Source organism: Taudactylus pleione, unplaced genomic scaffold (assembly GCF_031769625.1).
Source record: "Taudactylus pleione unplaced genomic scaffold, aTauple2 ptg000430l, whole genome shotgun sequence".
NCBI lineage: Eukaryota > Metazoa > Chordata > Amphibia > Anura > Myobatrachidae > Taudactylus > Taudactylus pleione.
In genome coordinates, this window is record NW_028284832.1 from 1,440,102 (window position 1) to 1,454,974 (window position 14,873).

At 46.6% G+C, this 14,873-nt stretch overlaps 1 protein-coding gene across 1 annotated transcript in view; it reads left to right on the forward strand.

Moving 5' to 3' along the window:
• Positions 1-14,873, forward strand: part of CPNE7 (copine 7) — a 139,262-nt gene that overhangs the window by 31,032 nt on the left and 93,357 nt on the right. The window contains exon 2 of the mRNA XM_088447360.1: positions 8,764-9,685. Coding sequence (XP_088303486.1) covers positions 9,506-9,685 — 180 coding nt within the window. The 5' untranslated portion in view covers positions 8,764-9,505. The remainder of the gene's footprint in view (positions 1-8,763; positions 9,686-14,873) is intronic.

Here is a 14,873-nt window from a genome sequence, read left to right on the forward strand (position 1 = left end):
CGGGCAGTGTCTCCTGCCCTCTTCCCTGTTGGCGGTACTGCTGCTTTACCGTGCAGTGTATGGCCAGTTTAAGGTCTTATTGACTAGACCAGTTGACCTTTACCAGAAGTGCCGATTACAGTAGATGAAAAAGAATGTGCATTTGTCAGTGTTGATGGTACACTGCCACCTGTTGTCTGTAGATGGTATCACAGCAGAACCTCACAAGTTGCAGTTGTCTGTGCTGATTGCGTACTGCCACCCGTTTTCTGTCGCTGGCATTGTGGCGGATCCTCATAGAGTTGTTTTTACTGATATAGCCTATTGGAAGTGTTACCTTGGGGTGATCCCAAAACAGTGGCAGCGGTAGTGAAACTTACTGTTTGGCCATACAGAGAGTTCTTAACCAGGATGCTGGGTTTATTGGTAAACAGCAAGTAACAGTGGGCGATGCAGGAGTTAATTCAGTGGTAACAGCGGTGCACAGTATACATACAGTGGTGATAGCAGCGGTTAACAGTAAGGAATCCAAGTCTCACCTCAGGGAGCTAATACTGCTACACAGTAAAATGGCTGCGGTCTGCACGGGATGTAGTCAGGAAGCCGACGGTCTAAATCCCGACTGCCAGCTTCCCGACTTTCTAAATCCTGGCGTGGTACTAATGACAGGCGTCCAAATCCCGACGCCTGTCATTAGATGTACGCCGGAACCCTGCCGGGCTGCCGCTGTTGGGATTTGAACCGCTGGCCATGCGGCTGGCGGTAATACCTACTACACCCATCTGCACATGTGCAGTAGCACATCAAGTCGAAGGTCGCACCTCCCTGCAGGCCCTGGGTCTTAGTGCCTGCCATGTATGCACAGAGGGAAGACAGGGCAGAATTCTGCTCTTCCAACACCCCCCCCCCCCACTCTCTCAAGGCTGTCTCCAGTCACAAAAACATAAGAAGTCTGACCTTTGGGTGACATATCTACAACACTACTCTTGCTAGTCAAATAAAATACATTGACTGTAGTGCTATCTACCAGCTCTATGATAGCATGACATTTGCTAGCTATATAATAGACATATCACAGCACTCTACATTAAAAGGATAACCTATTGCTTCTCTCTTATCACATGGGTGGTCTCATCTCTGCAAAGAAGACTTAACTTACTCAAAGGGGGAGATTTAATTGTTTTCACTGATGGCTCTGACTAATGGGCCCCAGACGGCGCAATTCAGCTGTTGCTCCGTTCGGGCATGATAGTCACCGGCGCTAGCAGTTCTGCTAGCACCCTACTGAGGTGGCAAACAGAAATGTCCATGGTTTGGGTGCCCAAACTACTGTTCGGGCACTCTAACCAGGACTTTAGATGGGCTTTAGCCATTTACAACATCTGTTTTCAACATTTGTTTCAGAAGCCGTCATTGCACAACACTCTTCTGTGCTTTTGTCATATAGTTGCTGACAACGGTTGCTATCACAGGGCCTTATTCACTAAGGATCGTTATTGCGATTGCGGCTGCGATTACTCACGCAGGTCCACTGTGAATATATGCTAATGAATGCAATCGCAAAGCCGTCACAAAGCCAGCATAGAAACGCCCACTACCACTGTCTCACATGCGTAATACCTTGCAGTCCTGCGTATACATCGGTAGCATCGAGTAATATCGGCCCCTCATGCACAATTACAGCAGTATGCATGCTTGGAATTGCAGCAGTTTGCCCTTACAATCTCCGTTGAGATTTAGTCACATTGGATTCTAAAGCCACCACTAAGTAAGAAGTCGAAATGAGGTATTAGATTTTGCAGCATTGCCATTGCTACCTTCTTGTCATCCACCTGGTTTCCTACAGATGTCAATTGCTGAGATATGCATAACATCAAGTCAATGTACTAATTCATGTCTCTGCATGTACTCAGTTTGGTACTGTACAGTGTACGCCTCTGGTTTTTTTCCTCTTATGAAACTCTCTATCTTCATATGCTGCCTGCATGGAAATCCACATGTTGTGTGCTACCATTTTCCTGTGAATTATGAAATATACATGCTGCTCTGCAGCCAGTTCTATGGCCCCCATGATTCTTTCCACTTCATCAGGATTTGGATAGTAACCTGGATTACTTAAGCTTTTCCACAGCATTTACTGCTTCAGCTGCAACACCATAGCGAACTTCCACGTGGAGTAGTTCTCTGAACCTCTCAGTTTAGTGAAAGATATGCTTGCAGCTGCACAGGGCGTCTTTCTGTTTGTGCTGATCCAAATACAGGAACTTTCTGTTTACTTCCCAGTTTAATGACTAGGGGCTCTTAGCCTGTTGATATGGCTTATTGGGGTGGTACCTTAGGGTGATCCCAATAGGGTGGCAGCAGAAGTGAAAGTGATTCTTATGCCACACAGTTGGGCGCCAGATCATGTAATGTGTACCGGCCGCCCGATATGTTGGCCCGTTGGGCGTCGCATCGCTGGGTGCACACATCGTTAAGTGTGTACCCAGTCTGACTCTGGTTAAAACGACATCTGTTTTCAATGGGATTAGCATTTCTCACTATTTATCAAGGGATATTTAACCAGGACTGTGGTGTTAGTACTGCTGCTATCCTAAGATCACTTACGTCAACTCAGGATGGCAATAATGGTGACTGATAAAGGAAAAAAAATAGCTTAATTGCAAAAAATAATGCATTCTTTCCAGGGGCATTTTAAGAGAGGAGGAGGCCAATGTGCAGACTCAGGGCCTGATTCAGAGTTGGGAATAGAGAGAGAGATAGCACTTAACTGTGTACCTGGACAAACCATGTTGCAATACAAGGGGTGTAAATACATAATTTTTTTTTGCATGTGGGGTAAATACTGGCTGCTTTTACATGTAGCCGACAAATACCGCACAGCTTTAATATTACACTGCACTTTAGATGTCAGTTTGGACACCTCCCTCCCAAACCTAAATCTCTCTGCACATTTTAAATCTGCCCCACCTGCACTGCAGCATGGTTTCACCAAGATGATCAGTTGAGAGAGATATCTCTCTCTATTTCCAACTCTGAATCAGGCCCTCAGTGCGGGCCCCCTCCTCTCTTTAGCAGTGCCGTGGCGGGTGGTTCAGCAGTAGATTCTAGCTTAGTGCCAGAATCTACTGCGCATGCACGGGTCTCCGGGAAAATGGCGCCTGCTCCATTTTCCCAGTGACTCGCGTATGCTCATTACGGCTGTCCCCGGGAAAACGGCGTGTGCACCATTTTTCTGGAGAACCACGCAGGCCGCCATTTTCCCAGTGATTTTTGCTGCTCTGCAACGTCGGACCCACACTGCAGAGCAGCACTCTGGAGACAGCAGAAAAGTAAGTATAAAGAGTATATGAGTGCAGGGTGTGCGGTGTGGGTCCCCCTGAACCCAGGGGCCCGTATGCACCGCACACCGTGCACCCATTAGAGATACGTATCAGATTCTTTCCTTTTTATATAAAAATATAAATATAATTTTTTTTTCCTTCTATTTTTTTTAAACATTTTTTGATTTTATTTCTGTATTGATTTATTTTTTTATTGTTGAATATTCGCTGGAAGGCCAAGACCTGGTCGGCGGGTGATGCACTAAGTCTTGGCTTACTGCTGCAGGCCAGTGTCGCCGGAGAGCTGAGACGCATTTTGATAAATCGACCCCCAAAAATATTTTCCAAAAATAGTTAATGTATCACAAGGGCAGCCTTAGCCAATTCAAATCCATTGCCAAACCTATAGAGGCAGCCATTATGTGGACTGTACCAATGTCCTAGAGAATGCAGACTATCAGTGACTAGTATTTATTGTGAATGACCAAATATCTGAGGCCCTGCTTTCTGGTGAACTGAGAAGCTCCATATCTCATGACTATTGGGTCAGTGACCGTCTATATCTTCCGCTAGGTAAGGGGAGTCCAAGTAGTGTGAGTGATCTATTGCTGAGGAAGAGTAATGTCATATTTTACGGCAAGCTGTAAGGTCACTGCAGAGGTTCCTGAACATATTTAGTAAAATTATTTAATAGCTTGTTTTATTACACTGCTTGTAATCATATCCATGTTTCTGTATTGCTAAGATGTCACCCTACTCCCCTCTGGGGATAAAAATTATGTACAAGTTATCTCTCCCTGTTTTATTATTGATGTTTTGCAAGTTATTATAAGCAAAACCCATCTTTCTCTATAAACAGTATAAGGTCCTGCTTGGTTAATGTAACATTTTTCGATCCTGTGGTTTAGGATGAGTAAAATGGAAGCAGCAGACCAGGGTGATACACAAGCTGCTCAGCCCAGGCAGTGACACAAGCTTGAGCCACAGGATTCATACGTATGGTCCTGTTCTCACTGCAGCAGGCACCACCAGACCAGGACACCTGAGATTTGGCAACAGTTGGTCTAAAGGTCTACACGGTGTGATATGCATCTCGAGATCTGATGGCCGACATATCGGGCGTTCCCCACACATGGAGCAATCCGATGGCCGACCACCCGATGTGCTGGTACCCCCTGTCCCACCCGTATAGGGCTGCATGGGATTGTACATCACATCCCCAGATCAAGTGAACATGCAGAAAGATCTGGAGGTGCGATGTACGATCCCACAGGAGCGCGCACTGTCCGTCGGATCGGCTGCTATATCGCAACGTGTATGGGGGCCTTAAATTAGTTAATGTAACTGTCAGAGATTGGTTTGGATGTAGTGTGGAAACTGCCATGAACAGGCAAGGATTGGTCTAGACCACAGGTTCTCAAACTCGGTCCTCACTACCCCAAACAGTGCATGTTTTCCAGGTCTCCTCACAGAATCACAAATTAAATAATTGGCTCCACCTGTGGATATTTTAAAATGTGTCAGTGAGTAATGAATACACCTGTGCTCCTGCTGGGTGAGCTGGAAAACGTGAACTGTGTGGGGTCCTGAGGACTGAGTTTGAGAACCACTGATCTAGTGCACAGGTTCTCAAATTCAATCCTCAGGACCCCAAACAGTGCGTGTTTTCCAGGTCTCCTCACAGAATCACAAGTGAAATAATTAGCTCCACTTGTGGATCTTTTGAAATGTGTCAGTGAGTAATGAATATACCTGTGCTCCTGCTGGGTGTATTTAGACTCACCCCCAGCACACCATCGGTTGCACTATAGAAACATTTACCAGGCCTATGGCAGGTGCAGCTTATCCGTCTGGGCGTGGCCTCCTGTGCCAGCGTCTGTGCGACTTCAAACGCAGCGACCTTTAGAGACATGTGACCGCGACGGCTCTGCCTATTGAAAAAAATCTGCACTGTTAATCTAACGGCTAAATCACCAAAATCTTGTGGCTGCCTGCAACTCGCAGGTTATTTCATTTGGACCAACGTCGTTAATATAAAAGTGCCGTTTTTTCTTGAAGAATAACATAAAACACCTGACACTAGGACACGGTCAGAAGGGCAATTCAAAACCCTTCAGTCTTCTGGCCATGAAACCGTGGCGTTCATAATAATAATACAGTCAGTCAGTGTAACATGAGAGTTAGTAGGGAACACAGGCCCTGATTCAGAGCCGCTCGTAAGCGGCCGCTCATTCGCTCCGAGCGATGTTCGCACAACTGCGCATGCGTATGGGTCGTAATGCGCATGCGCCAACCAGTCATTGTGGTCGAAAATCGAGCGCTCGCAAAATAGCGAGTGCCTGCTAATTTGAGTGACAGGATGAGGCGTTTGTGGGTGGTAACGGGAAGGTGCTTGAAAACGGGGAGTGGTGATCCGAACGCAGGCATGCCAAACGGTCAAAACGGGTGTTTTAAGGGTGTGCATAATTAACAAAGCAGCGTCATCGACCACGTCACTTGGTTGTTTCTTAGCCTGAACTGTTCGCATGATTGCGGTAGGATAAACCTGCCACAAGCACTGCGAGCAGTTCAGATGCCTTTCGATGTACTCGATTAATCAAATAAATAGCGGAGATGACGTATGATGCGAGCGGCCAGGGGGGCGTCTTTACAAAATAGCGAGCGCATGTTTCGTTTGCTCGCTCAGACATAGAGGCGTCAACAGACCGCAAAGAGCGAACGCTCAATTTAAATAGCCGGACCCTTTTTCTGAACGAGCGAGTGCAAATAGCGTCCGGCTCTGAATCAGGCCCACTGTCTGCCTGCTACATACACTACAGCCAATCTGCTTTCAGAATGATCCATACAGCACTGTACACATTGGGATGCACTGTAGTATGACGGGATCAGGGCTTACTGTTCACCTTTCATAGTGCACTGACTGCTGAGCAGAACGTTGCCTGAGAACATAGTAAAACACCCATCTAACCTCCCCCTTACTGTTCTAGTATAGGGCCTGATTCAGCAAAGATCGCAACTGCGAACACACACGCAATCGGCAGATTGTTGCGTTCTGTGTATGCATTGCAGTGTGCGAACCAGCCATTGCGACCGGGACTGCTATCACAGTGACTACGCAGACCCATCACAGAGTGACAAGAAGTACCGTTTGGGGGTAGTGACGGAGGCACGACAGTACATTTGGACGCCGTTGCATGTTGTGCATAAATTATTCGCTGCAATGTTTCCCAGTCTTGCTAGGGATTACTGATGTGTGTAAGGTAAGGTGGGCATCCTTATGTTGTGCTGCGACGGCATAGTGATTGCAGTGGATCAGCATATCATCGCAGTGACACTGCGTGCATAATCGCTATTGCGATCCATGCTGAATCAGGCCCGTAGCCTGCTGTTACTTGAACTCTGCCAATCAATCAGCATATCACCTGTCGCTGAATTTAACATGATAAAATTTAAAAACAATTATAGTTTGTGGCCATAACGTTTGCTGAAAATGTGTAGAAAAATAATGTGAAAGTAGACTCTACTTCTACAGTTTTTGTATTCTCTTCATAGTTACCTAGTGTGTATCGGCCCTAAGAAAAATACTGTAAACTTAGAAATATAAACAGTCACAGTCAATATTACGTGTACCAATTCCAGGTGTTGTACTGCACTCTGCATCATAAAGCAACCTAGCTTATGCAGGGACTACTGACAGGACAGAAGGTCACAAACAGGACTGGGACAAAGACTCGCTGACAGAATAGACAGAAAAACAGGCAGGACCAAGGGACATGCACACTGACAGTTCTATAAGACAGGATGACGGGTCAGAGAGACAGAATTACTTACAGGACAGAGACACAAGCAGGACTTTGCGGCCTATTCATCATCGGAGGCCGTATGGCCTCCAATGATTAAGTAATGATTAAGTAACCCTCCCCCCAGTGCCTAAACCTAACCTCCCCCTCCCCCCACCCAAAACCTAACACCCCCTCCCCAGTGCCTAATCCTAACCTCTCCCATAGGGCCTAAACCTAACCTCCCCCTCCCCGAACCCTAATACTAATCCCTCCCCGATGCCTAACCCTAACTCTCCCCCTAGTGCCTAACACTAACCCCGCTAGCTAACGCTACCCTTCCCCTGCACCCCAATACTTACCTTTGGGATGCCGATGGTCGGGATAATGGTCTCGGGATCCCGACCTGTCTTTTCACCCCTTTGGGTGTATTTTTTTTTAATGCCTTTTTTATGCTTGTCACTGTGAAGATGGGATGTAGTCCCGACGTGCGGGATACCGACTACATCCCATCTTCACAGTGACAAGCATAAAAAAGGCATAAAAAAAAATACACCCACAGGGGTGAAAAGAGCTACTTCCGCTGGAGGCGTGACAATGACACCCAGTGAGCTGTGGCCACTCCTCCATCCTGAAGATGACACGTTCCATGCATAGCATGACAATGAGGAATTCATTTTCCGGGCTTATGAAATGCAGTGATAGTCGCTGCAATAAGAGCCCATCCTGGCAGAAAGTCAATAGTAAAGGGATAGCCTAAGCTATTACCTTACTGCTGGGTTGGGACCCATCTTACCTGCAGACCATGCGCAAACTACATGACAGGGATCCGAAGATCCCTCTCTGGAAAAAAGGACATTTCAAGATGGCGATAGCCATCAGGGAATAATGCTCCAAAGCTTGCTTCTTGGACTTGATAAATTGGAGAAGACTGCAGCCCCCATTCAAAACTTATCTGAACGCAGGCTATATTTTTGCTGTCTCTTGCATTCAGCTATTGATAATTAGCAATGATATTAAAATCATGTGGATATTGTGGTTTTCGTATGATCTTTGCGGGTGAGGGGGAGATATGTTTCATAAATAGGCCCCTATGATTGGAAAACTTATAAAATTGCAAAGGCCGCTTCTGAGCTCTGAACCCAGACTTGGTGCCATTTTTTATTGACTACTGCAATTTTGTGTACTGCCAAACAAACAGCATATGGTATGGTACAGCCCCTTAGCAAGATTCGGGGGAGAGCCCGGCCACGTTAGTCCACCTTCCCGAAAACCCAAGGCTTCTAAGAATGCACAATGGGCGGCACAGTAAACGCGCACAATGCTTAGACACTGCCAGGCCACACTCATCTCCGGGCCAGTTTAGTTTGACAGTAATAAAGGGGCCGAAGACGTTTCTAGTTGAAAGATAAAAAAAAAAAAGAGATAGCATTGAATTAAATGTGATGTACAAAGCAGATATTCTGAAATGCTGCCATCTGTATTCTGACATTGAACTTAATAACTTCTGCAGTTTAGTGATTGAAAGATGACAAAAACTGCGTATGACACATTATTAGTATGTTAGAGATGTGACTGCGAGCGAGGCTTTGTTGCTTCCACATTGAGAGGGTGTATGGGCTGATGCGTTATATTATCCAAGCCCCACAGATACATGACAGATATGTGTTTTTGCCTTGCAGGAACAAACAGGCTCACGTGCCGTTTCTCTGCTTCTTCCTCTCGGAAAGATTTGTCTCCTGTTTTGTACTGCCGGGATTCATGTCATCAAAGCCACAGAACAGCTTGTAATACATTCTCCCAGTCATCTGCAAGGACTTCTCGAAACACCTGCTTCCGTTGAGAGAGACACCAATTTGAGGTGCCAGCAGATATTATATTGTGGATAAACCAGGGACCTCACGTGTGATTACTTGCGTCATCGCCATACCAGATCTGGATTGCCTCTTGGATCTGAGTTGACCGCTGAATGTTAGGAAAGCCGATGTAAAGTAGTAATGGAGTGAGAGGTTGGCGTGTGATGCTTTAATGAAAATAAATTACGTATTAGAGCAACTGAAGATCTTCAAGGCCCTCAATTGTTGACACTTTGGCCATGTCACCCACATTTGTACCTACATTGTGCCTACTTTAACAAGTCAATTGATGTAGAGCCCCATCACGATTAATCAGTGCATTGACCAATGATTCCTCACATACTGTTCCTGGCTCCTGGTTTGTAATAAGCGGACATCACTTCAATTTGAAAACTTGGATTCCACATCATAGAAGTCTTCAAACAACGTCCATCATCCAGCTAATCCTTAGACAGCATATGGAGGAGGCAACATCTTGTTGACTATCATCTGGAGAAGTTACAATCCCATCACCTTTTACTAGGTGATCTTTAATTTCTACAGATCTAATTACAACTCTCTTGCCAAGATGATGGTGAATGAGATTTCAGACTTGGCATCTCCATCCTCCCTTGGGGTGGTTACAGCCACCTGTGTGTCTAAGGTGGAACTCAGAGTGTGCTGCAAGAACCTACTGGACAGAGACACACTCAACAAGTCTGACCCTTGTGTCCTGCTGCTCATGCAGTCTCAGGGTCAATGGATGGAGGTAAGAGGATGCTCAAGGTGTCATTGTGCCAACTGTAGAAATGTGGATTAGTACAACTGTCACACCACAGACAGGAATAAGCATCTATACAATTCTCGTTGATGTCTGTGGCCATTTATGACATTTCAATGCAGGGCATATACAGTATTTGCATCGAAAAAATACAAAGTTTCACACAGCACCATATACCAGTAGAAAAAAAATGGCAGCATTCTAAATGATCATTCCATAAGTACACCTTACTTACACACATTTGCAAATATTTGACACACCATTCGCCACTTCACAGCGCTTCTGCTAAGACCGGTCCTAATGCTAAGCAATGAGAGTGCCTATATTGGGGCATACATTTATATGTTTTCAAAATTAACTTAACAGGAGGTACTCCAACATCCTCCACTGCAAAGACCAGCACACCCTGCCAGCTACTAATCCCATAAGTGCCTCTCAGAAATCGTTCATCTGCTTTGGGCGTAGCCCATCCGTTTTGTTTTTTCATGCCAACTTTTGTAAATAAATAAATATATTGCATGCCCACTTTTTTAGATACATAGAGGTAGATTTACTAACTCCGCGGTGCCATCTTCCCATTAACATCTTCTGGAAGATGGCGCCGCGCAGTGAGAGCAAAGGCTCTGACTTTGCCTTTGCTTTCTTGTGGGCATGCACCATGTTCCCGAATATCACTGGGAAGATGAAGCCACAGAGGAGGAGGGACCGTCTGAAGCGTCCTAAGGATGCTCCACGTGGCACTGCTGCATAGGTTCTGGCCGCAGGGCGCCATTCTAGGTACCCTGCTACCCAGATGAGGCTAGCAGAAAAAATCTCAGAGGGTCAGACCAAATGATTCAGGGGGCCTTATATGGCCCCCGGGCCTCAGGTTCCCCATCCCTAATTTAAGTCATACTTGGCCAACCTTTAAATGTTCCCCACTAGGAAGTCCTGGAGAAGAGGTAGAATTATATGATTGATTTTCCATCATTGTGGCCCCATCCCCCCAAGGCCATGATGACGCAATTTACCACCAGACCGTCTTCTTCACTGGGGCAGTGGGTGGGGTCCCGGAGGCTGTTCTACTTTCCAGGCCATGTGTGAAAACACCCTGAAATTTGGGTATCTCTGGGACAGTCCAGGAGAGTAGCCATGTACATATTAGGTGATTTCCAGTACAGAGATCGCTGCTTAAAAAATTGCCTTTTGCACTACAGCTACACTGCCCATAATAATTGAATCCTGTATATTGCCTTAACACGTTACATCATGCTATGTAACTATGAAGTATTACATTAATATTTCCTGCTCCACTGTAATGTTCCAGGGTAATAGCTCATGAGCCTAAATAAAAATAAATGAAAGAACGAAGATAATTAGCACACGGACAGGACGCTGCTACCCTCCCTAATGTTCCAGAGCCGCTGGTAAACAGATAGAAATCTGCCGTTCTCCTGATGCTAATAACACAGTCTGTTCCATTCCGTGTAATGGTGTACAGCAATAACACACGCATCCTGTTAAGACTTATCACCGTTGTCTCTTCTAATGTTCCAGAACAAATAACATGAATATTAATACTGTCCCCTCTTGTGCTCCAGCGCTGTAACTCAGAGAAATTGCTGTAATTACTGCTATTATAATACTCATGCTAATCAGTAATGTAAACTTCATGGGCCTCATTTTATGAGCAGATCCAGCCCAATGGTAAAACATTTCCACCTGGTCAAAGCGTGTAGCGATTTCAGGGGTGGAAATGCAATGTTGGGTGTGCATGTAAATACTGGCTGCTTTTGCATGTAGCACACAAACATCGGGCAGCATTATAACACTGCAACTGAGAGTTGAGCTGTGACACACCTCATCAACTAAGCCCTGGATAGACAATACAAATTTGCCCCCACTACTGCTCATCAGAGCAACACGGTCCCCATGCACCCCCAACAGCTCATGTTTTCAGGACTTCTTTATTCATGCACAGGGAACTTAGGTTAATTGGCTGGGTCAGTAATTATCCTATCTGCTTCCCCATGCACAGATCCAGAAAACATGAGCTGTTGGGTGTGCGTGAGGACCTCATTTGGGAAATAATGATCGAGGCCCACGGTTGTAAAGCCAGTATGTTTTGCTGAACTCATCCATAGCACTTTATACCAGATAAATAGATGTTTCTGAAAGCATTCACTGGATTTATTGCACATGTTCCTTTACGTCCAGTGTTCCTGTCTACAGTAAATTTTACGCAGAACAGAAATTTCACCTCAAACCTACATCAGGAATATCCCAGTTTATCATTAAAGAAAGTATGTCATGTATCAGAGGCTGTTCTTCTCTTAGGACTTGTACACACTATGGGGGGTATTCAATTTGGAGCGCAAAGTCCGTGCTGGACTTTTCGCTCCACATCGGAGGCTTTGCAGGGATAAAGTATCTCGCCCGTTTTATGCCCGCATTCAATTATAAAGCAGCGAAAACGGGACCCGGCGGAAAGGTAAGTATCGGGAATAATAGGGAATTTTTGGGAATTCATCCTAGGACCCCCCTAATGATATCCTGACATGGGGGATCACTGTGGGTACCCCTGTTTTTCCCTGCAGAAGATAATTAGGGTTTTTAAATAGCCGCGGCAGGTGTTTTTTCCCGACTTTGAAGAAGTGATGGTGAAGGTTTTTTTGGGGGCAAAAAATAACTATGCTCATCAAATTTGGGGTACATGAAAATGGGTGCAAGCATATTTTTAAGTCCCTAAAGTGCATTTTAAAAATTCTTCAAAAATGCACCTGCCGCTTCCACCAGCATTCTTTTAAACACTTGCCGCATACTTGGGAACACCCCTCAATTAATTTCGTTATTTAAAAACTTTTTTTTTTTTTTAACCCCAAAATTAAAATAATGTTTTTGTGGTGTCCCTATTTTTTTTTACACAGTTCATTTTTAGGGGCTATTCCCAGATGTGCAGGCTATTTTTTTTAAGCCTGCACCCCTAAACCCCAATTCTGCACTTTTTTTCGCCATGTAAAACATGGTGAAAACTTATCCCCGTTTTTTTTTCAAAGACTTTTCGCACCGGCGAAAAGTCTTTGAAATGAAATACAGGGATAATGCAAACATGCGAAAATGACATCATCAGCTATAATTTATTGCCGATTCCGACTTTTCGCAGCCTAATTGAATATGGACCTATGTGGTTGATGTATCAACATAGCAACCAATCAGCTTTTATCTATCATTTTATAGAATACACTTGATAAATGCTACCTCAAAGCTGATTGGTTGCTATCGGCAATTTCTCCACTCGTCCACTTCTCCCCTCTTTTCACTGCTTGATTCATCAACCCCTATAAGCCTGACTCAGAGGCAGTGGCGTAACTAGTTGAAGAACGGTGCCCCCCCCCACATAAACACATAGCAATATATACATACCAAAGGGGCGTGGCCACTGAAAATGGGGCGTGTCGACATGACACGCCAGCCATTTCCCATCTTTCTGGGAACATTCCTTTCCATTCTACCGGTATATGCACCTTACCTATACGTTGTTTTCTCACAATATGGAACCTCTGAAGAAATATATCCTCCCTGGGAAGACGGCGTCTTCTGTCGGTATTCACTATTCATGTAGGTCACATCGTCCGGAAGATGCCTGTTTGTGTAGGAATATTAAGAAGGTTATCATCATACAACAGCGGTTCAACCAGACTCGTTCCCTCTGTGTAGCTTCCTTCCCCCTGCATCTGTCAGCCATACAATATCCCCCTGCGCCGTCTCTCAGCACACCAGCACCTCACCCCCTGCGCCGACTCTCAGCTACACCATCGCATCCCCCCCTGCGTCGTCTCTCAGCACTCCTTTGCCTCACCCCCGTGTCATCTCAGCCACACCATCACCTCCCTCGTGTCATCTCTCAGCCACACCATCGCCTCCCCCGCATCTCATCTCTCAGCCACACCATCTCATCCCCCCCATGTCGTCTCTCAGCCACACCATCGCCTCCCCTCCTGCGTAATCTCTCAGCACACCATCACCTCCCCCCTGCGTCATCTCTCAGCACACCATCACCCTCCCCTGTATCGTCTTTCAGCACACTATTGCCTCCCCCTCCTGCCTCGTCTCTCAGCCACACCATTGCCTCTCCCTGCGTCGTTTCTTAGCCACACCATTGCATCCCCCTGCGTCATCTCTCATCACACCATCACCTCCTCCCCAGCATCATCTCTCAGCACACCATCACCCCCCGCATCGTCTCTCAGCACGCCATCACCTCCCCCCCGTGTCATCTCTCAGCACACTATTGCCTCCCCATCCTGCATCATCTCTCAGCCACACCATCACCTCCCCCATGCGTTGTCTCTTAGCCACACCATCGCCTCCCCCCTGCGTTGTCTCTGAGCACACCATCACCTCCCCCCCTGCGTTGTCTCTCAGCACTCCATCGACTCGCCCCCCTCTGTTGTCTCAGCCACACCATCGCCTCCCCGTCATCTCTCAGCCACACCATCACATCCCCTGTCTCATCTCTCTGCCACACCATCTCACCATGTCGTCTCTCAGCCACACCGTCGTCTCTCCCCCTTGTCGTCTTTCAGCACACCATCACAGATACACACACACACACACACACAGATACAGTGACACAGACACACACACTGACACAGATACACACACTGACACACAGACACACACTGACAGATACAAACACACCCTGACACAGATACACGCACACACTGAGACAGACACACACAGGCCCAGCGACAGGGGGGGTGCAAAGTGGACACTTGTACCAGGCCCCGAGACTCTGAGGGGCCCTGGACCCTCAGGAATTTCGGGAGCCCAGTTCACGTGTCCAGGTCCCACTTGCCTTTGCTACCTGCTGTGTAAGCAGGGGCTAGAACCGCTAGAATAGATCCATTCCTCCCAAGTCCCGGCAGTGACAGGGAGGCCAGGCCGGCGCAGCATGCGTGACGTCATGACGTCGCGCCGCTGACTCAGAGAGTAGCCGCCGGGTCTGCCATCCACCAGGGAAGATTGAGAAGCACAGGCAGCGCAGCAGGTAAGTGTTGGCCGGGGCCGGGCTGGGGGTTAAAGAGTTAACGGGGTGAGTGGTGGGGAGCTGCAGATGAAGGGGTGGCAGACACGGGCTGGGCAGGGCCGGCGCTTCCACTAGGCAAGCTTAGGCAGCTTCCTAGGGGCACCGGCC